The 22188-nt window shown below is 30.5% G+C and overlaps 2 protein-coding genes across 2 annotated transcripts; one reads left to right on the top strand and one right to left on the bottom strand.

Annotated features, from left to right (window-relative positions):
- The first annotated feature begins 74 nt into the window (after window positions 1–74).
- LOC143182707 (uncharacterized) lies at window positions 75–4534 on the top strand. Its single transcript, XM_076383909.1, has 5 exons — window positions 75–81; window positions 341–508; window positions 807–976; window positions 2791–2956; window positions 4296–4534. The coding sequence occupies exons 1-5, from the start codon at window positions 75–77 to the stop codon at window positions 4532–4534; spliced, it is 750 nt and encodes a 249-aa protein (XP_076240024.1).
- A 423-nt stretch (window positions 4535–4957) lies between these two features.
- On the bottom strand, window positions 4958–17251 carry LOC143183451 (beta-galactosidase). The gene is made up of 11 exons (XM_076385016.1): window positions 16758–17251; window positions 13905–14074; window positions 13471–13621; window positions 10186–10249; window positions 9733–9827; window positions 8925–9155; window positions 8129–8300; window positions 7799–7920; window positions 6422–6829; window positions 5256–5671; window positions 4958–5131 (listed from the first exon to the last, which is right to left on the bottom strand). The coding sequence occupies exons 1-11, from the start codon at window positions 16827–16829 to the stop codon at window positions 5125–5127; spliced, it is 1908 nt and encodes a 635-aa protein (XP_076241131.1). The 5' UTR covers window positions 16830–17251; the 3' UTR covers window positions 4958–5124.
- Between the last annotated feature and the right edge of the window lie 4937 nt (window positions 17252–22188).

Below are 22188 nucleotides of genomic sequence, written 5' to 3' on the forward strand. Positions count from 1 at the left end.
TTTGCTCGTTTGTGAACTTCGTAACGTTGTATTTGCGGATATTGTTCATTTTGAAAGTACTAGAAGAAGTTGTAATGTCTGGTAAGTGCCAAATATAATGAAACGAATATGTTTCTATATATTTTTAAAATATTCTACTTTTACTTTAAAATATTTAAAAATTTGCTTTTTTTCTTTAAGTTTAGTTTCTTCTGCTAGAACAATTCAATTTCATTCTTAAATTTTGAAATATACGTATTACGTATATTTTATTGTTTTACGACAATCCTACTTTTTCGCTTTTAATATTCAGAGGATGCATTTAAGAAAGATATACTTTATATTTCGTCTTAATATATAGTATGGAGCGTTGTACAGGACACACCTTTAGATTTGAGCTGTCGTGGCTCTGAAAGGGAAATTAACTTAATGGGCACTTCGAAGTACCAAAGGTGTTTGCCATGTCAGACGTGTGGTAAAAATTTTGATAGACCCTCTTTACTTAAAAGGCATTTACGAACTCACACAGGTCAGTCTTGTTGATCCTAATTGAGTTGATATCTACACTATCGTGCATAAGTATTCGAATATTTTCACATTATCGGAAATGCATGAAATATCTACACTTTCTTATTTATACTAACTGATATTAAGTGTTATTCTCATCAATATTTGTAAACCTTATATAATTGTCTGGGACGAGATTCGTAGCCAAGACTATATTATAGAATTTTACTTGGTGTATTTTACATATTTTAATAACGTTTTAACAATTTGTGTGTTTATTTATATATTAAGAAAAATGTAATTAGAAGTGAAATTAACAGGTGAAAAACCACATGGTTGTGCTGTATGCGGGAAAATGTTTAGCACTAGTAGCTCCTTGAATACGCACGTGAGGATTCACACTGGAGAACGTCCACATGAATGCCCTATTTGTGGAAAACGTTTTACTGCTTCCTCCAATTTATATTATCATCGAATGACACATTATAAGGTGTTTGAATTGTTTAACTATTACTGAATAATTTACTTAAGTCAATGATATTTTCAATTTAAACTTTAATAACACTGTTCTGCAACAAACAGAAGTTATTTTATTTTAGTTATTTTATTTTTTTTATTTGCAAGTTATTTTGTTTTCGTTAAAAAGTTAATAATTCTTCTTGTACAATTCAAACCGTTCGATTCAAACACAGTAGCAGATTTTTTCTATCACTAGGTTGGAAAGGGAAGAAAAACATATGTTTTAGTACATGAATACAGACTAATTTTTTAAACAAAATTGAACTATCTAAAATATGCAACTCACAAATTGACAAATTAATTAGTGGTTTATTTTACAATATATGCAATACATTTGGATACATAAAAGAAATTTGACAGCAGATGAGAAAAAATTGAAGAAGTGACTTTAGACACAAAATAAAAAAAAGTTAAGAATAATAAAATTGTGGTATAGACTTCACTTATTAATTGTAAGCGTTGAAAAATTTATAAAATTTACCCGAAACTCGTGGAAGGGATCAAGTCAATGGAGAACAGTGATCATGGTAGCCATTGTCTACGTCAAGTGATGTAGAATTCCTCTAGTAGCTGTAAGGTGTGTCGATGTTTGCGTCAGTGATTGTGATAACTTTCTATTTGTGCTTTTGTTAAATACTTTATGTATAATAGGACCTTAATATGCCGACTTAATAGAAGATTCAAGTTTGAAGTATTTCCCTAATAATTAATTTTATTATTTTTGATAAACTATTAGTAAGTCATAGTTCAAGTTTCAATCGATAATATATTTGTATTGATATTACACCGAAGTAAAGACGTAATTGCGAATAAAAAAGTATAACTTATATCGGGGTAATTGACCTTCTACTGTCATTAATAATCGAAATCTTAAATTCAATATCGTTATTTCTGATATTCGTCTTATTTTAAAATATAATGTGACTATAGTGTAACCATCAACGAAAACGAAACGTATTTTTGTTTCACACTGTTTATTGTCATACAAATATACCAAATGAATTTGTATATTTGTTTTCTAAGAAGTTGTTTTTTTATTGTAATATAATTGAATAATATATTTTGTGGAAAAGATTAAATTCTAAACTCTGAGTTATTTTTTACTTCTTTTTTAATATCTTAGAGTCTCACAGATAAAAAGTAAAGGAAAGTTTAAAGAGGCGAGGGAAAACGGATCGTGTGCAGTCAGACACGATTCTAGGTTGAAGTTATCGAAACTATTTCTTTATAATCTATTATACATATATGTATAGCTGCTATATCGATATCGTGTCAACGTATACATAAATTTAATAACAAATTAGTTGACATCCTCTTTATACAGTTTTTATTAACTCTCAAAGACTATTATACAGAATGCAGTACCTCATGTGCTTCCTCTTCTTTCTATTTATTATTTTTTAAAATACAGAAAAAACTTTGTTCGTCAAATATCTCATATAAACTTGAGAAGATGATGGTTGAGTTTCTAAAACAAGAAAAGAAACATTTATATTTACAATTATTTTCTGGTTAAAGCTACTTCTTTTTTACTGTACTTAAAACTAATGGGGATCCGTAATTTTAATTCTTTTTTCTTTCGCAAAATAAAAAGTATAGTATAGAATCTAATTAGAAGAGGATGTAGCACACCAAACTGTACCTATACATATACCTATTCTTTTTGTAGGATATCAATGCAGAACAATGTTATTTAGATAAGGTGTCTTCAGTTACAAGATAATTGTGTGTTCGTATTATGTGTACATATGTATGTAATTAAGTGATTAAGAAAAACCTATACAGGAAAAGCCACATAAGTGCAATGAGTGTGGTCGTTCTTTCCCAACTCCTGGTGATTTAAGGGCTCATGGTTATTCCCATACTGGAAACTGGCCGATGCGATGTTCAGTCTGCAATCGGGGATTCTGCAAACCTGCAGCTCTACATCATCATATGCAGTTACACACCGGTAATTAACGTTAAATAAGTATTATGTAGTGAAATGATTGGTAGATCCTTGATGTTAAAGTGTATTATTAGAAGCTATTAGATTAAAAGGAAATGCGTGTTGTGTTTTGTAGACTTTGTGAAGTAATACACGAATTTCTAAGGTACAAGCGATGTATGTACATAACTTATGAAATTTTCTATAATTTTCTTGTTTTATAATTCTTCATTTTTATTATATAATTAGTAGCTTTAAATAAAACTTGTAATTATACAGAAGTTTTTCTATTCATTTTATGGTAATTTTTATTGTTTTTTAGTCTTTGTGAAAGATGTATATTTCTGTAACCATGTTTTTTATATTTATGATAAAAATTATTTATATTTTATGTATTTAGCTAATTGCATGAAATAGCGAAATTAGAAGTTGTCTGTAGAAATTGATGAATATTGCGTAATTTCTGTACATGAATCATTTTTCATCATGGAAATTCAATGATTTTAGGGCATTATAACTTTCATTGTGACATTGACAATATTTCAAATGAGAGTTAACGTTATTTTTGACTATGTAAACTTATATTATTTATAATTTAGTACATAAATAAGATCATGAAGTGTGTGAAAATTTCGTTTATGGTTAGTTGTTTATCTTCCTATTTTAACCACAAATTACAAGAATTTATATGTAGGTTTTTGAAAAGATGTTCATAATAGCACAATTCTTTTTGATATTGTAATATTTAAAAAAAACGATGAATTTATACAAATAGCACAGTCAATTTAGCTGAAATTGATTAATAAATTAAAAGAAAATTTTTGTATAAAAATGAAGTAAATTTTCAATTAGCATTATTTGAATATTTGTATAAATAGTAAGAATGTCATAGCTTATTCGAAAACTACTTTTTATCTATTTACTGTCAAGGACCCAGTTGCTGATAAAAACTCAATTTCTCATCAGTTTAGTATTTAAATACATATATGAAATTGATTTTCATAAAAATCTGTTCCAAAAAATTAGCAAATAATTATTACTTATTTTAATATTTGTACGTGAAATTTAATAGCTAGTAGTAAGACATAATTTAAGTGATCAGCTATTGCTGCCTTTATATGTTTCATTCTAAGAACTAAATTATGATTTAATTATTACTGTTTTCGTACTTTTTTCAATAACAAATTAAAGATGACATATACATTTATATGAATAGCAAACAGTTTTTTGGATTTGGTTAATTTTTTCGTAAATATGTTAGGAAAATCATGCTTCTTATTTTTAAGTGATTAGTTTTTAAGTGATTGATGAAGTACATACATATAAGAATAAAAGTAACGAGAACTTATTGATTCCTTTTCAGATCGACCACATCGATGTAACATATGCAAAAAACAATTTTCTGTGATCAGCAATTTACGATCCCATGAGCGATCTCACAATCTGAATTTGTCGGTTCGAAATATCACAAATTGCATAAGTACGGAAATTAGTGCAACAACTCGGAGCGCAATTGCATTTGAGGATGTAAACAGAAATTATTTTCAGTTTCCTTCAGCTTACTCACGGACCTCTTGGACACCTTTACCGTACACAAAGTGAATCATGTAGTTACTGTTACGAATTTACAATACGTTTTTATTTAGGTAACTATTATAAACAAATGCAGAAAGATCTCGCTGATGTAACAAATTGATAAAACAAAATCTTTGAAATAATAATAAAATAAATTCTAGTCATTAGCTTAAATTCTTTACTTTTAATAAAGTTATCAAAGTGAATGGTTTGATTGTCTATTATGTACAATTTATTTAAAAAAGACTCTATATTTATTTTGCATTAATACAGATTGAAACTAAAAAAAATATTAAGTATCCATTTCCTAAATAATAACTATATTTTTTTACGAGCTTATTTTTTTAATTGATACGTTAGGAAAAGGTATACGCTAATCCTTTATAATTCTAGTGATAAACAATGATTGTAATATTTGTTAAAGAAGTGGGTCGAATAAGCAACATAAAGAACCAGTAAAAAATTACTTTATTTAGTCAGTACAGTGCATACTAAAGTAACCATCATAAGCAACAATCATCGTGAAAATGTCTTTCATAGGCAGTGCAGTATTTCTTCGCTATAAGTTTGCCACTTTTTCTACCATTCCTTAAAATGGTAAACTGTTTTCTTCAGTTTCATTTTCTATCAAGGAAATGAGAGTTGTCAAAGTATAAATTAACTTTAGAAATGGATTTTTTACATGAGCCACTAATGTAAGTAAAGACTCAATAATCAATTTCTAACGTTTGAGTTATCCGATTCTTACTTAGCACTCGGAGGTAAATCTTTAAAATCAAGAATCGGCGTGGGCTGTAATTTCATCTTCCAACTGTATGGCACATATTCTAGTTCCACTACTAGCAATTCATTTTGACCAGTTCTCAAGAATGATGCTGGAACATACAGCGTCACTTGAGGCCCAAGGAGTGGCCAATATCGACCAAGGTTGTGTCCATTTACAAAAGCCACCCCTTTTCCCCAACCATAAGTGTTTAGATACGTGTCCTTTGGTTCCCCGGAAACTGTGAAGCTTCCGCGCAGAATTAAGGGACCCTTTCGAAGGGTTCCGCTACTTGCTGTTATTGGTGGTAGATAACGAACCACATTAACATCATCTAAACGGAATCCATACATCTTCCAATTGTTAATAGGGTTTCCGCTGAAAGTCACGTTAGAGATCCCCTGTTAAAACAAAAAGCATAAAAGGATAATGTAGCAGTGCGAAAGGTTAATTTGTCGAAAAGGTACTTGTTCATGGATTTAGGTGATTTTAAAGTACATTGTAGAAGACGAGGTGTTTAATAACTTTTTTCTACGTAACTATCAAGCTCGAGCCTTGTCTTCGAAACTTTTACTTACAATTAGTGGAATAAATTGACCTAGTGGACAAGTCTAAAAAAAATTCCCCAAGCGACTCAACAACCTAGAAGGACCCAGTGGGTCTAAGTTAATGCAGTGGACAAACGTAACTATCCTACAAACATAGAATGTAAGATAGTTACATTTAGATTATATTTGTCTACTGAGTCAACTTAAATTCACTGGGTCTTTATAGGTTATTGGTTCGCCTGAGGAACTTTTTTGTTTTTGAACTTGTCCACTGGTTCAGTTTATTTTACTCAGTAAACGTTTGGAAGACAATGCTTATAATGTTGGTTGCTGAGTCTATGGCAAAGATGCGTAGACAGTAGCAGAATACAATGTAATAATACCAACAGTTCTTTCTGAATATCTCGATAACTAAAGCTGACCGCCGCGCCGGTTTTATGCATAGGAACAAGTTGGTCAAAATGTTCTCCTTTATAATACATTTCAAAATCAACGAAATCCACTAACAAGTACTTTTCCGACAAGTTTATCGCACAGAAATGTACAATCTAAAACCATTTTCCTAAAAGTGTTTAGCTGAGAATGTTGCGACTGTTGACAAACCTTAAAGTCACGGAGTGCATTTCCATAATTCAGCCGTCCTTGATTCTCGACCAACAATTGTAACGTGTGTATGTAAGGTTCTTCTATGCTCATGTCGTATATGCCGCTGGTGCGACTTAAAGTTCCGACTAAATTGTTGTCAGCGTAGACCAAAGCCCTGTCGCGAACCATTGCATGTAGAATTGCAGGGTCAGAAGAACTACCCGTTAAGTCAGTCTCGTAGAGCACTAGCCAGTGAGGGACGCCAAGAGCTTCGAACGTTAGTGGTTGTGATGCTTTAGCAGATACTGGAGAAAGTACTTCTCGAGCAAGATTTGAGAGCAATTTAAGGATTGGCACCAATAGAACTGGCCCATAATCGCCTTTTGGAGATTCCGTGGGAATAGTTATATTTGGTATTGGCAAATACTGTAAAAAGGAACATGTTTTTTATCGAGTACCAAATTATAGACGCAAGAAATGAAAGGTGTGAATAGTAAATGGATCAGTTAATTATAATAATTATTGAATGATCGATGACCAATTTTGTAATCTGCTGTAAGTTGTTTCATTAGCAATTATTGAGCAAATGCAAACTGTTTCTGGAAAGAAGGTAATAAAAGCACGCAAAAGCTCTTAAATTATTTTAAAATATGTATTATTTTATACAGGATGAGTGGAAAATCTTAGTACAACTGGCTAGAGAGTTATTCTACGTAAAAAAATAAGGACAAAGTATGGTATACAATTTTTTCATCCGAGGCTTCGTTTTCGAGAAAACTGAATTCGAAATTTGCTCAACTCTACGCAATGCGATTTACTTATCGTGTATTCTATTACCGTTTGTCTCTGTTCGTGCTAGTGTTTATAAACATTGATAATGATTTTAGAGTTTTTAAATGATACGTTGTCTTCATTGTTAGAAGTATCTCTAGATATCAGAACTAGAATTATTTTTCATATTTTTATAAATTATTTTTTATATTTCACAAGAACAGTTTTAAATTTTTTAAATGAAAAGTATTCGTGCTAGATAGGTTTACTTATAGAGACGTGTTAAAGAAGAAGTGTTTGAAAATTAAAACATGATAATACGTTACATCTGTTCAGTTATCTTTAATTCGTCGAGCACAGTTGTGTATGCAGCAACGAGGAAGACATTTCCAACAGTACTTGTAGAGTAATAAACTAAAGTAAAAGTAATAAACCTCAAATTCGATTTTCTTGAAAACAGAGCCTCCGATGAAAAAATTGAATACCAAATATTTTCCTTATTTTTTTACGTAGAATCACACACTGGTCGGTTGTACTATGATTTTCCACCCACCTTGTATGTATCGGGTGTTTAACGACAACTGTCAATTATTAACGTTCTTTTAAAATTGATATTTTTTGTACCTTGGAGATAATGTCCTTAATTGCAAAATATTTTGGTGTGAGATCACCAGCTTCTGTTAGTGGAGCATCATAATCGTAGGATGTTATTTGTGGAGAATACGTGTTTCCATCACCATTAGCACCTGTACGAATTGTAAATATGATTTATTATCATTTTTAATGATATCAAGTATTTAACGACATTTCATTTAAATATTATTCAAATTAAATTTTCATATATTGCTTACAACATTATAGAGTATGAATAATAAGTTATATTGTATTTATTGTCGTGATTAACTAAATCGTTACTTTGCATTTTAAAAAAAATATTAAGAAAACTTCACTAACCAGCAGTGTAACCGAAGTTTGTACCACCATAAAACATATATATATTAACAGAAGCACCCAAAGAGAGCATTTCATCCAACGTTTTCGTTACATAATCAGTCTTTACTCTTTGAAAGGGTTCTTGCCAGTGCGTCAACCAGCCGGGATAGTATTCTGAATTTACGAAAGGACCCTGAAGAAAATGATTTATATTGCATGTAAAATTAATAAAAAAACAAGGTTACGACAAAAATTAAGCGAACTTATATGATAAAGAATATTTCTGTTAAATTGAAAATTTTAAAGAATATTTCTTATGATAAAGAATATTTCTTTTGCATCGTTTGAGAAAACCTAAATTTGACTTCAAGGTAACTTTATTTCTAGTTTGGAACCTTACTGTAATAATACTTGCAGATTCCTTAGTTATGACAACCTTGCTGATTTCTTAATATTGATATTCTTTGATAACGCGATATAACGTCGATGCCAAATATAGAAATTTTTATTTCGCGTCAAGGCTTCTTTGCATTGCAAATATTACACATATTGGTTTTGTGGAAAGGTCGATTTAGTTATAGTTAATGAACAAGATAAACGTTTTGTACTATATGATTCTAAACGATCATAATACAAAAATAATAAAAACATCATAACATAAAAGTAGCAATACAGATGAATAAATTGTATTTTGCTATTAATCGTTGCACATATGGCATCAATTAAAATATTAAATTATTTACTTCCGTTCGATAATAAAAAGTACATGTATTTCATTCTTGTTCTATTTCTTAAATTAATTCTAATAGCTATGTACCTGTGGTTGAAACATGCGCATTATTTCGAAACTCTTTGTCACATTAGTATTCGATCCAAAATCAATAGTAGCATAGGCTCCAGGTACGGACCCGCAACGAAGCATATTCGCATTGTTTCCATCAGTTGTGTACAAAAGAGCTTTCGTTCCAATTTTCTCTCTCATAATATCTCGCAGACGCACAGTATATTCCCTGTCACAGGCATAATAGCTGCCATATTCGTTTTCGATCTGCAATGGTATCAAAATTCAACACTATTCAATACAAGCTGTTGCTTGTTAAGTTAATAATTATTTCCTCTACAAACAATTTTGTGAATTGATAAATTGCTTGAGAACAAAGACTTCTTTTAATTTGTCTTCTCTAGCTGGTGTGTTAACTATAATCGATAGACACTGTTTAGGTATTTTGGTCCAGTCCAGTGACAAAGTATATTACAAATTCAAATTATTTAAAAAAAATATAACAAAAATCTTGTCCAAGTTTTTTTTATATACTTAAGAAAATAAAGTAAGAAATATGTAAATATCAATATCTGTTTTATATTAGGAAAAATATTATAATTTGTAAGTAGAATCTAGATGCATTCAGATTATAACGCTTGATATTCGTAACGAAGCATAAATTTCGATGAAGTGATGATAACTAACCATACACAGATAATAATTAGTAAGACGTTATTAATTTAAGAAGTTTGTCATAAAATAGTAATGTTAAAGTGTACACGAAGTTGAACTCCAATGCGTTCAATTGGTGTGTTTGAACTGATAAGAATGAATGTACAGTACAATAATAAAATAGTCGTACCTGGACCATTATTATAGGACCTCCATTTCCTCTGAGATAAGGCTTAACCCTTTCTAATACTTCATTCATGTAAATTTCCACGTAATGTATGTAACCTACAAAATAAAAGGGATACAGTATTGTCTCGATAGAATCTCGCTGGAACACTCACTGTCTCGGTATAAGTTCATGATGTCAAATCAATTAGAAGTTTGCTTATCAGATAGGAACTTGAATTCGCTTTTCAATGACAAGGCACAGCCATATCGTCTGTGTTGTCTGTGTTGTTTCAATATGAAACAACACCACATTTTTAACGAATAGAATATTTCAAATTTTTTTCATCATGAATTATAAAAAGCATGTAATGTTAAACGGTGTGAATATCAAATACTAAAAACTGAAAGTATGTTTGTACATAAAAATGGGAGATTAAAAATTAATTTCTAGTTCAATGTCGTTAAAAAATCTTACGTGTATCATTTGTCCTTAATTTTATATCCGGTACACGAGACAGTAACCAGTATGGTAGGCCTCCCTAAACGTAAAATGCAATAAAATAAGAGATAATACGGAATATTCCTTACCATCTTCATTAACATTAAAATTGTTGCAATTGTTTATTCTCAGTTAAGAATAAATAGGTTTATTGAATTTAATAATATTGGGTGGCGCATAAGTAATTTTTCCGTTTAAAAATGGAATACCTTTTTTGTCTTTTCAATAATGTATATTTATATTTTTTTAATGTAAACTGTATAGAATGAAGTTATTTTTAGTTCAGTTGCTTCTCTTTGCTTCGTATGCAAGAGCTTTTTCAACATTTTTCATTATAGTTCTCAATGTTTTTAGTTCCAGAGTTTGAATTACCTCCAGAGTTTTATTTGTGGAGATATTTGAAGAACTAAGTATTTTCCATTAAATCCTCTATGATATGAAGGCGTAAAGATAACATAAGTACACATATAGGTGCGTGGAATTAGGTGTGTCATTGAAAGATGTCATAAAAAATGTTATCGAAAGGTTTTATGTTTGTAAGGGGGAAAATGAGGATCATTTATGGGACATTAGTTTCTGCATCAGGATTGAACAAAATTCTGTTTTCTACATTTTACATTACAAAAACATAAGTAGGGGAGACCAGTGACAGACGTAACAATTTGGGTTTTTGATTCTGTAACTTTCAAAGTTTCATAAAATTTTTGAAAAGGTTGAACAGGACAGTAAATCTACGTTATTAAACAACGTCATCAAACAAAAAAACTAGCAATATATTACACCGATTTTTTTAAAAAAAGCTCTATTTAAAATATATCATTATTAAAGTATATCCCTAAGAGTGGGGACAAAAGTAATATGCGATGATTTAAGGTAGAGACGATAGTAACACCCCATTTAAGTTTAAAAATTAAATTGAGTAATAGAAGAAATACTTTTTTTTATTACTACAGTATAAATATCAACATATCAACTAAAATATCAACATCAATCATACAAAATATCAACGTAGACTTTTAAGAAGCCAGCCCATAATCTGTTCTTTTTTTACGAATGTGGAACAGTCTGTAAACAATAATCTCATATTTAAAAACTTAATAACTCCATTTTTGTCCATTTTCTGTTTTTTATTTATGTAGTATGATAGTCAAAAGAGAATGCTTTTATTGTATGTCAAAGTTGAAAAACTGGAAATCTTGATAAGTCTTAAGATATAAATAACTATTTTCATAGTGAGTATACGGGGAAATAATTTGACAAGCCTACGTGAAACGGAAGAATAATTTGACAAATTAACGAGAAATTCAAAGTTATTACGTAGTTTCCAATAATTGTATCGAAAAACGTTAACTACGCTGATTGCATCATTCGTTTTTGTTATTTTGTAGCGTTCTGTTTCAAACTTCAAAATCACTCGTCTGTAAACTTTAGAAAATGTGACTTAGCAAATTCTTTCCTTAATAAATTTTATTAAAATAACATATCCGTTAGAGCAAACAGTATAGAAAAAAATTTCAAGTTACAATCGGGACCAAAGTAACAAGTTGTTACTTTTATCCCTACTAGCAGTATTTCTCATTAATATATTCTACACGTTAATCTAACTTATAATCATAACAATTTTTATGCCTATCTATAACTTCAATATTCATTAAATACAATACAAAAAAAAGTCAAAGGATTTTCTGAAGCCAGAACAGAAGGATATGTAATTGAAACAGACCCTATAAGTTTACTTTTAATATACTACTTCAATAAAACGTAAAAACACGAAGAACAGCTTGTTATCACATGTTGTTAAAAACTAAGATGGAGGAGCAATAGAAATGACATACTAAGGTGAAAGCAGAAAGCTATTAGTCAATTGGTATTTGTTTTATAACGTTTTTTACATTTGGTCTTGCAACGTGATTCTGATAATTTCTACCGACATTTTTGGCGTCGATAGCGAATTCTATCAACACGAACGTATCATATCAACGTATCATATTGTTGTTAAAACACTTGCTAAACGACACTTTCCGAAGAACTTTGAAGGGTTATTTTGATTATGTACTCTACGCTTATTAGAAATTGGTATGAGAGTTTTTACATATTTGCTAAGAAAAAATAAATGAAATTACAATTACTGAGTGTAGAACTACCTAGTCTTGGATATTGTCGATTTGTATGTATAAAGTAATAATGTAATTCCATAAGGAGAAATTTAAATTTCCCTCTGGATTATGAAAGCGCACCTAACCTATTTTCATAAAATGAAGAGATCGATACATACATCTCAAAACAAAGATTCACTACTGCAATAATCATTAATGCCTTGAAATTCTAGTAATTTTTAAGAACTCTAACGAATTTATCGATACTATTAAACTTCCGATTTGCATCGACAAGTCTCGATAGCATTGTTTAAGAGAATCGCAGTTTACTGATACCGTTGATACGTAACAATACCGATAATTATCGGTATTAATTAGCAGAATTTCGCTACTGGATTCCCCTACGAATTGTTACAAACTAAAATGTTTTTCAATTTTTAAATGGTGATATGAGTTAACTACGTCAGTTGAATCAAATATACGGCGTATTCGGCAATAAATAACCTAAGCGCACACCTACTGATAATTTTGTCGGTCATCGATTATCAGTAGGTGTACGCTTAGGCGGATTAGACATTTTAAAAGGTGATTCTTTATGTTAAAATAAAACGAAAATGAGGAAAAGTGAAATTGCGTTTGAGGCTTTAATTTTGAGATATTAATTGCTGAAAGAATGCCTGAAGTGTACGTGAAATGTGTCTGACTAGACTTATTATACTGTTACATTCTACTAATAAATCACTGCGCTTGACCTGGCTAATGTATGTTAGAAGTAGAATATGTGTCTCTAAGTAAGACATATTTCAGGCGCATTTTAGGCGTATATTCAACAATTAATTACTCGGAAATGAAGTTACGAATGCAATTTCGTTATTTTTTATTTTTGTCTTATTTTGGCTTATAAAATTACCCTTGAAAATTTGCGACACCTGTATTTGAATACCTTGTAGGAAAAAAGTATAAAACTATATGCAAAACTTCTATGAGACACTATAGGTACTTGTTAATGTTTTAGGGTCAAACAGTAATTTCATTATACTGAATTTAATGTATGAGTGAGGCAGTAAACGTTAAACAACAACGTACATATATAAACAAACTATAGAATAAGTATTTTTTATAGAAATACATATATGATAGTTGGAGATTCTTACAGATTACTTACAAAGTCTCTTTCGGCGCATATGTAAGGACCAGGTCGTAAAATTACAAGTAGATCTTCCTCTTGAGCAGTATTTAAAAATTCTGTTAAATCTGCATCACCCGTCCAATGCCATTCATTTTCAGTCGGTTGGTGAAGACTCCATTCTACGTAACTGGCGAACAAAATTATTATACAATTCAGAGTTATCATGTGAAATTTGTAAAAAAATTTCAAAAGCAAAGAGCTCATAAATTTAAAAGTGTTAATACGTAAAATCAAAGATTACAGATACAATAATAAATATTGTACTTGCATATTAATTTTACGTAATTATTATAGTAATTGTAGATTCAGAATTATTGTGACAGAAAAAGTGAGGAAATAAAAAATAATCAAATTAACTCATGCGTTTATGATATTAAAGACTAATGGTTATTTGCATGAATTTTACGTACGTCGAAACTGCGTTTAACCCAGCCGCTCTCATTTTTCTCAAACGATCTCTCCAATACTGTTTCGGTGCTCGAAAATAGTGAAAACTGCCGGACACATATCGGAAAGGTTTTCCATCAAGCAAAAATTGATTGTTCGCGTAATCGACTTCAAAACTGAGTGTATATGTATTCTGAAATCACAAGTTTTTGATGTGATTGAAAATTTCAGAATATACATATGTATTTTTAGTTCACCTGCTGTTGTTTATTATTTTAATTTGATAGAATAAAAAAAATTTAGCTACTGAGACGTACATATACAAGATAAGACAACAGTTTTATATGTTTAGAATACTTCGTTTACTTTTACAGATATAATAGTTTTCTTCATAAACGTTATACAGTATTCTATACGAAGTTTTTGGCCTGCGCTAGTTGCAGCTCTATGGGGGATTAGAGTTTTTAAGAAGAATTTCCAACTGGTATAAAATCGAAAATATATTTCAAGTGGAGAAACTTTTTGGCTCATCTTATATATTACAAATTCAAAATTATTGTATTAGGAGCATCAGAAAGTAATATCGTTTCGTAAATAAAGTTTACTTAGGAAAAAGCAACATCATTTTCCAGTATATTTAATAATTTGATTTTAAATGATTTAGAATTCCACTGAATTTATTTAAAAATGTTTAAAATGGGATTTGTATCTTACGACATTGGTACTTTGAAATAATAACATGGATTTATTGACACCTTGACCTTATGTATTCAGATAAAGGTGTTTATACATGTATGTATGTATGAATGCAGCGCATCAATGTAATATGCGTTCACGAGTTGCTCTGACTGATTGATAAGCGGCATCATGTGATATGGCATTTTAAATCAAATAAGTTGTTTCATTTGAGTGATAAGGCCAGGTGCATACGATCAATTGATGAACGACAATTTTTTCGATCCTAAAGGACTTAGCCTAGGCACACACGACCTGAAATTTTGTTGATATAACTAAAGGTCGATTGCAGATTTATAGATTCAACAGAATTTTATACATATATCGATTGCTTTTTTATGCATTCGATAGAAAAAGAAGAAATCTTCAGTTTATAGTCAGCCTTTAGTTAATGCGACAAAATTGTTGGCCATGTGTATTTAGGACTTAGGATAACAGAAAATTATACATATCCATCGTCTTTTTGTCTTATCTATTAAATAGAAAAAGGAGTGTCCAATTCGTAAGCGGCATTCAATCAAATTGATAAAATTGTCGGTGGCGTGTGCCTAAGCGTAGGATGATTTAAAAACTTATAAAATACAAACTATTAATTAATGTATAGAATAAAAGTTTTATATGTTTGTTGTGAATATTGTACAAAATTTTACGATTTTTCCTAGACAGATTTGCAAGTATTTGAAAATGCAAATTGTTGAAAATCTGTAAACAAACTTTTAATTGGTTAATGTTATGCTAATATTCTAGATTTTAGAGTGTCTGAAATACAAGAAACATTTAAATTATCTAGTAAACTATATGAATACATATACTTATTTGCAAAATTAGAATGAATGGGAAATTTAAACATTTATCAAACAAAGGCCGTTGAAAAGAGGGCATATTATGTCTACTGTTTGATAGAATTTTTTAACTGCAACGCTGATATACTACTCTCTTGATGAAAGGAATTTCTTTAAAGTCAAATAGAATAACTGTATTTTATTTCATAAATGTGTTCATTATTAAAAAAAGTCAAGGACCACAGATAATAGGAATTTTCCTATGGAGCATCATCTGCTGCAATTATGCATGAATTTAAAAAAGGTTAAATGAATCCATATATTTCTGGCTCTAAGATAAAACAAGCTATATTTAATTTTCAAAAAATTCGAGTTAAAACATCTAGAATATAGAATTCACACTTTTAAAATGAAACAAGGGCATAAAGAGAATTTTTTCACTTGAAAATAAAGGTTTAAGAAAACACAAGTTTATGAGATAATATTAAAGATAAAAACTTTAAATGTCGGTGTCTCAAAAATAAAAACATGTGACTTAGGTCGTTTTGCTTTATAATAGTAGTATACATATACATACGTGCCACTCTCTTTCAAGAGACTAATGGACACGAAAATTTTGTATTTTTTACGGTTTTGTATATAAGGAAACTGTAGATACAAAAATATCTATTTAAAAAAGCATTTGCATTATGTGTATACGAAATTTAAATGTTAACCAGTTCCAAACATGTTTTACCACTGTTTTAAGAGTTTTATTTTCACTTTTTGCTGTTGCATCCGGAAGATGTTTAATATAAATTATCCTACATGTGTAATGTTGCAATAGCAATTAACATAGCAGCATTCTAAATATGTTCTTAAGATAGGAAGATATAAAAAAGCGTAAAAAAGTGTAATTTTTCGTATTTTTACATTCCACTACTATATAAAATTTGCTCTAGGATAATTTAAATTAAATTTCAGTTTCTTCAGAGTGGACATTAATTTGACATATTTCTTGAAGAATGAATAACATAGAATAATTATTCTATATTACACAGAATTGTAGCCCTGGTAATTGGTATTAAATCGATTAAACTGATGCAACTGTTAAAACAAAGTTATATGAAATATGTCGAAAACTATGTATGCATGATTTATACCAGTAGTGTTAAAAACTACAATATTGCAATTTTTGAAGGCAATGGCTTGTGATGCAAATACAATATGATTAGTAGCAGCGGTAAAAATGATCAGAATTTACGTAACGATTCTATAATTTCTTTTCCTTTGACTACAAGAAATTCTGTTTACTTATCGATTACTAACTTTGCAATCCAAAACAGTCACAAAACATGACCTTCTTATCAAACTACTCACATTATTCTCGGGACCGTGTACCACGTTCCCAAGCGCACCGATCACGGTCAAGAGCAACAAAATCAACCACATTGCCACTGGGATAGGAACGGTGTCTCGTTTCCCTAGTCTGTTCCCTCTGTTCAGAGCTGCACCGTGAACCTGGTCGAGCAAATAGGATCCTACCTTCGACCAGACGGTGATCGTGGTGTTTACAGTTCACCGTCTCAATAAATAGTGGACTGTTGGTTTCTGCGGTCAAATTATCGCTTAAATACCGATTGTTGTATTATCGTCGGTTCGATATCTTCATATTATTAATCTTTATCGTTTAGATGAAAGATGTGCAAACAAGCGTCAGTTACTTCGCGCGGTACCGTAAATGTTCAAAGCTTGTTGCTTCTCGCTCTGGTCCAGTATTTCGACGCAACTGACCAACACTAGGGGACCTTTCATACGAGCTATCTGACCCAACCGAGAACAGGTCGAGATATCACTGGTCGGTATAGAACGTGTCACGGACACACTGTGCTGGCCGATGGCTTCAAAATGACTGCTGAGCAAATCGGCTACAGTGTTAGCCAGGGACGAGTTACGCGAACGGACCGTTACGTGGTTAACGATGGGAACGAGGTAGTCTGAGGCATCTTGAAATAATGAATTCTGTTAAAGAACGATTTTGCTCTTTTTCAAGAATTTTGTGAGAAAGACTTGTGCTTCGGACTGGTGAAGAAGGCGGCTGAACGATTGAGTTTGGGACTGAAACTAAAATTCATTTGAAAATACCAGAATATTAAAATTTGTTTACTGAAAATAAAATTGGTAATCAATGTACTGCAAAGTTTATAAAATTATTTATCTTCTAATTTACTGATATATCGATTTTTAATTATTGACAATCGTTGATTTGTTTGATTCTTCTTATCGATTTCTAATCGAGAAATGTTTGTTTTAAATCTCAGACAATTATCTATGATTCGTAAAGAGATAAAACCAATTATTCAATAACAGAATGGTTGAATGTTAAAAATAAATAGTTAATACCTAATAATCTTGATACTGATTTATTTCTTCCATTTAATCTTCTTCGCCTATTAATAAGCCCGAAAAAATCTTGATGATAAACTAAAGGATGAGTTTGGAGAAACATTGGATATTTATGGAAATAACCAAAAGTCATATATTAGATGAACGTAGATTAATTCTTAATAGTTAATGTAATATACATATATATAAATTGAAAAATTAATAGTTATACTGATTAATATAATAATAACTATATCATAAGGTGTTTGACTATAGATGAGAAATGATTCAGAAAATGGTTCTTGGATTATCATTAAAAGTGTTCTTTGAAGTTCCTGAGGCTTCTCCTTGCAGCGTTCAGGAAGACAAAAACAGGGTATCAAGATAAAACAAAAACCAAAAATAATAAAGCTGCAGTACAACTTTTATTTCTTAATTATAATATACGTACATACTGAAATTTCATAAAGCACACTTGAAACTCAATAAAAAATCTTTATTTTTTCCAACTTTTTCTGATAGCATTAGTAAAGATACCATTACCAGTATTGCCAAAAGTTAGATTATATAAGAGTATTGATTGTTATAATTATTGTTCGAGTCGAGTGTCGTAGAATTTCACTGCAGCTGTATAAAACTCTCTTTCACTAGCGTCTGTGACAACGATTGTTCTCTTTGAATATTTATAATTATACATGAATATATCTAGGACTGATTGAAATTATATGTCAATGATTTGCTTTAATTTGAGGGAAGATATGAAATAAAATCAGTTACGTCGAACAATTGCGAAAAATGTTAGAAATAGCAATGCTTCTATAGCGAAAAGAAAAACCATGCATTGTGTTCTTCCTTTTGTAATGTCCTAGGTACGAATTTTTTGTCTTTAACTGTTTGTTATATCTGCAAACCTCTCTTGTTTTCCTTTTCTAAAGGTCTCTGTGTCTGAGCGACGTGAGGCGCGAGGCTGTAATACATAAACAGTGTCTTACTACTGAATATTCAGCTTACGATGACTGAACAGATGTTCTTGTAACACGGGACGAATGTAACAAATGTTATAAAACAAATACCAATTCACCAATAGCCTTCTGCTTCAACCTTTGTATGTCATTTCCATTGCTCCTCCATCTTAGTTTTTAACAACACATGATAACAAGCTGTTCTTCGTGTTTTTACGTTTTATTGAAATATCATATTAAAACTAAACTTGTAGGGTCTGTTTCAATTACATATCCTTCTGTTCTGGCTTCAGAAAATCCTTTGACTTTTTTTGTATTGTACTTAATGGATATTGAAGTTATAGATAGGTATAAAACCTGTTATGATTATAAGTTAGATTAACGTGCAGAACACAGAAAAAAATAGAGTTTTTAAGTTCTTAAACGTGATTTTCAAATACGAGATTATTGTTTGCAGACTGTCCCACATTCGTAAAAGAAAAACAGATTGTGGGCTGGCTTCTTAAAGGTCTATATTAAGTTTATTGATATTTATACTTTTGTAATAGAAAAATACTTTTTTTTATTACTGATAAATTTTTAATTTAATTTTTAATTTTATTTAAAAAAATTGGTGTAATATATTGCTAGTTTTTTTGTTTGATGACGTTGTTTAATAGTATAGGTTTACTGTTCTGTTCGACCTTTTCAAAAATTTTAGGAAACTTAGAAGTTACAGAGTCAAAAACTCACATTGTTACATCTGTTCCTGGTCTCACCTACGTATAATACGTAAATAAGTTGTGTTTGGTATACTATTTTCTTTTTTATTTCCTTGGAATGTTCAAAGGTCCATTATATTTTATAAACACTATAAGAGTACGTTCATATGGATACCACATATTATTCTTTTTAATGAAATTTGGGTTTTTGAGTGTACTTGCATTTACTTTTAATTTCGTATAGAATCGTTTTAATACATAAAAACAAAGAGAAATCGTTAGAAATTTAATTTACAAATAAGTGAAACGACATTTCAGACTTATATCGTGTCGACACATTACTATGTATAATGTCACATGAAGTGACGTTACATATTATAGCAAATTTGGTTTGTTTTATACCAAAATAGATTTAAAATCCGAGAGAAACGTCGACTCACACTATGGATTTGCTATAATATGTAACATATCACATGACGTGTCAATAATGTGTTCGCACCTTTTATGTAACAGAATTGAGCTATTTTCCTTTTTTCGGCCAGTGCTGTAGGCAGGAGAAAGTAAATGATAGAGAACTACAGGATGTTACATGAAAATACATTTTTATTATAGTTGAATTATTTGTTTGCAGTTTATGCCTCACATCTAATTATCAATAAACGTGTGACTTATACATAATTTTGAGAAATAAATATGGTCCATAATGTGTCGTAATGACAGAAGTATTATTCTAAAAAGAAAAGCACTTCATCGATTTCTAATTTTTTAATTAATTTGCTTGCAAATAAAATATATTAAAAATACATGGAATAAATGTACTATTACTGCGTTTATTCAATAAATAATGTAGCAAGTACCGAAAAGTCGTATTTAATTAATGATTTCAGATTTCAAGGAAGGAATAAGTAAATCACCTAAAATGGTCGAGACGATGAATAAAACCAAAAAATTCAAAATTCAAAAATGAGCATAAACAGTACAAGTTCATACTTGTAAACCAAACATTTTTTGGCTGTCGATGACAGTATGCAGCGTTATGTTGTTTATCATATTTTATTTGCAAGTGTGTCAAGTATATTTGAAGTGTGTCAAGACTTGAATAAAAATTATGACATCAATCTGATACGTATTACGTGTACATAATAATCAAATCATTGCGATGGAGATAAGCGGTGGTGATACGCAAAATCGAAAGTTACAGAGGTGAAGAAAGTGACTGAGAAGGAAAGAGCCCAGCAGCGAAAGTGAACGCGATCCTGACCCAGGACACCCCAGTTTCCTCGGAGAGATCTGTCCGACAAACGCGTACCAGGTTAATAGAAATCTCGGTTGGGTCGGGTCAGGACGACGGGCAGCGGCCAGCGAAAGGGAAACCGAATCGAAACGAACCTCGTGAATCTGTGGTAGACGCCCAGATGTAGGTGAGAGAAATTGAGGACGGTAAAAGTGGGCTACCAGGCCTGCGCCCTATATTTCCATCGTACCACTTTCATTCTCGATTAGTGTGCTTCCGTGCAGCCCGCGACACGTTCACTTTCAACCGAACACTTGGACCATTCCGTTCTAGAGGGATTTGAACAGTTAGACATGTTTAGCAGATAGATATATCGAAGAATCATTAAAAAATTGTAGTCATTATAGATGAAGGAACCTAATTAATAATACATGCAGCTACAAAGCTTTCAAAACTGAAAATTTTAATATTTGATACTGTGAAAATTTCAAAGGTTTGAATATGTGAATCTTAAACAGTATCAAGTTTGAAAAAGTAAAAATTTATATTTAAAATATTGAAAATTTAAAACTTTAAAATATTTGGGAGTTTAAAATTTCAAAATTTGTATTTTAAATTTGACAAATATTGGAAAAAATATTCCTGTATAACAATATTCGTTGTAAAATATTTACACAATATAATATTTGCTTGCCATTGAGTATCTTTATTAAAGATATAGGAAACGATTAAATTGAAAATGTCTTTATATCTTGTTACCTAATTATTATAAATGTGCGATTGTTGTTAACTCTAGAAGAACAGCCTTCTTTCGCCATAAATAACACTATGGGGTATTTTAACCCATTAAGGTCCAAAGTTGCGTAAATGCAACATTTCATTCACAATATTTTTTAGAAAATTTACATTATTGAACTCTGCTCCATCATGTTATTGATATGTATATTAATGAATTAAGAAAACATAGTTACATGGCCTGTTTATAAAAAAGAAGCAAAATTTTTAAGTTACTTTGAAGTGCATGCTGAATAGATCTTTAAATTTAAAAATTTGTTGTGTCATCGGTGACCCCAGGTGTCGTTCTAGGATAGAATAATATATGAAACAAGAATCATTGCTGCGATGATTTCCTCTATTTTGAACATACCCTGCCTCACTGTGTCCTCTAATGTTAATATTTTCCTCTTGATTAACGTTTAGGTTTACGGCAAATTAAAACGTTGCATTCACCGAGGGATTTCATCACTTTTACTTTCGAGGATTATGTCTTTAAGAATATGGATTAAGATAGTAATTATAAGTTTCTATCACTAAGTTTTCGTAAAACTACTAAGTTGCCATTTTTTAGCTTTCTCTGCTCGATCACTTGTTCTTCATTTTTGGTGAGGAAGTCACCTATGTTTGTATTGGCAAAAGGAAGTAACCAATCGTGGAATCGACGATCGATGGAGAGATTCTCCCCTTAGAAGCTTGCACTAGCAAAGGTGGTCGTTCTGAATAACTGAATAACTGAATATTCGTACTAATTG

Source organism: Calliopsis andreniformis, chromosome 1 (genome assembly GCF_051401765.1).
Source record: "Calliopsis andreniformis isolate RMS-2024a chromosome 1, iyCalAndr_principal, whole genome shotgun sequence".
NCBI classification, from domain to species: Eukaryota; Metazoa; Arthropoda; class Insecta; order Hymenoptera; family Andrenidae; genus Calliopsis; species Calliopsis andreniformis.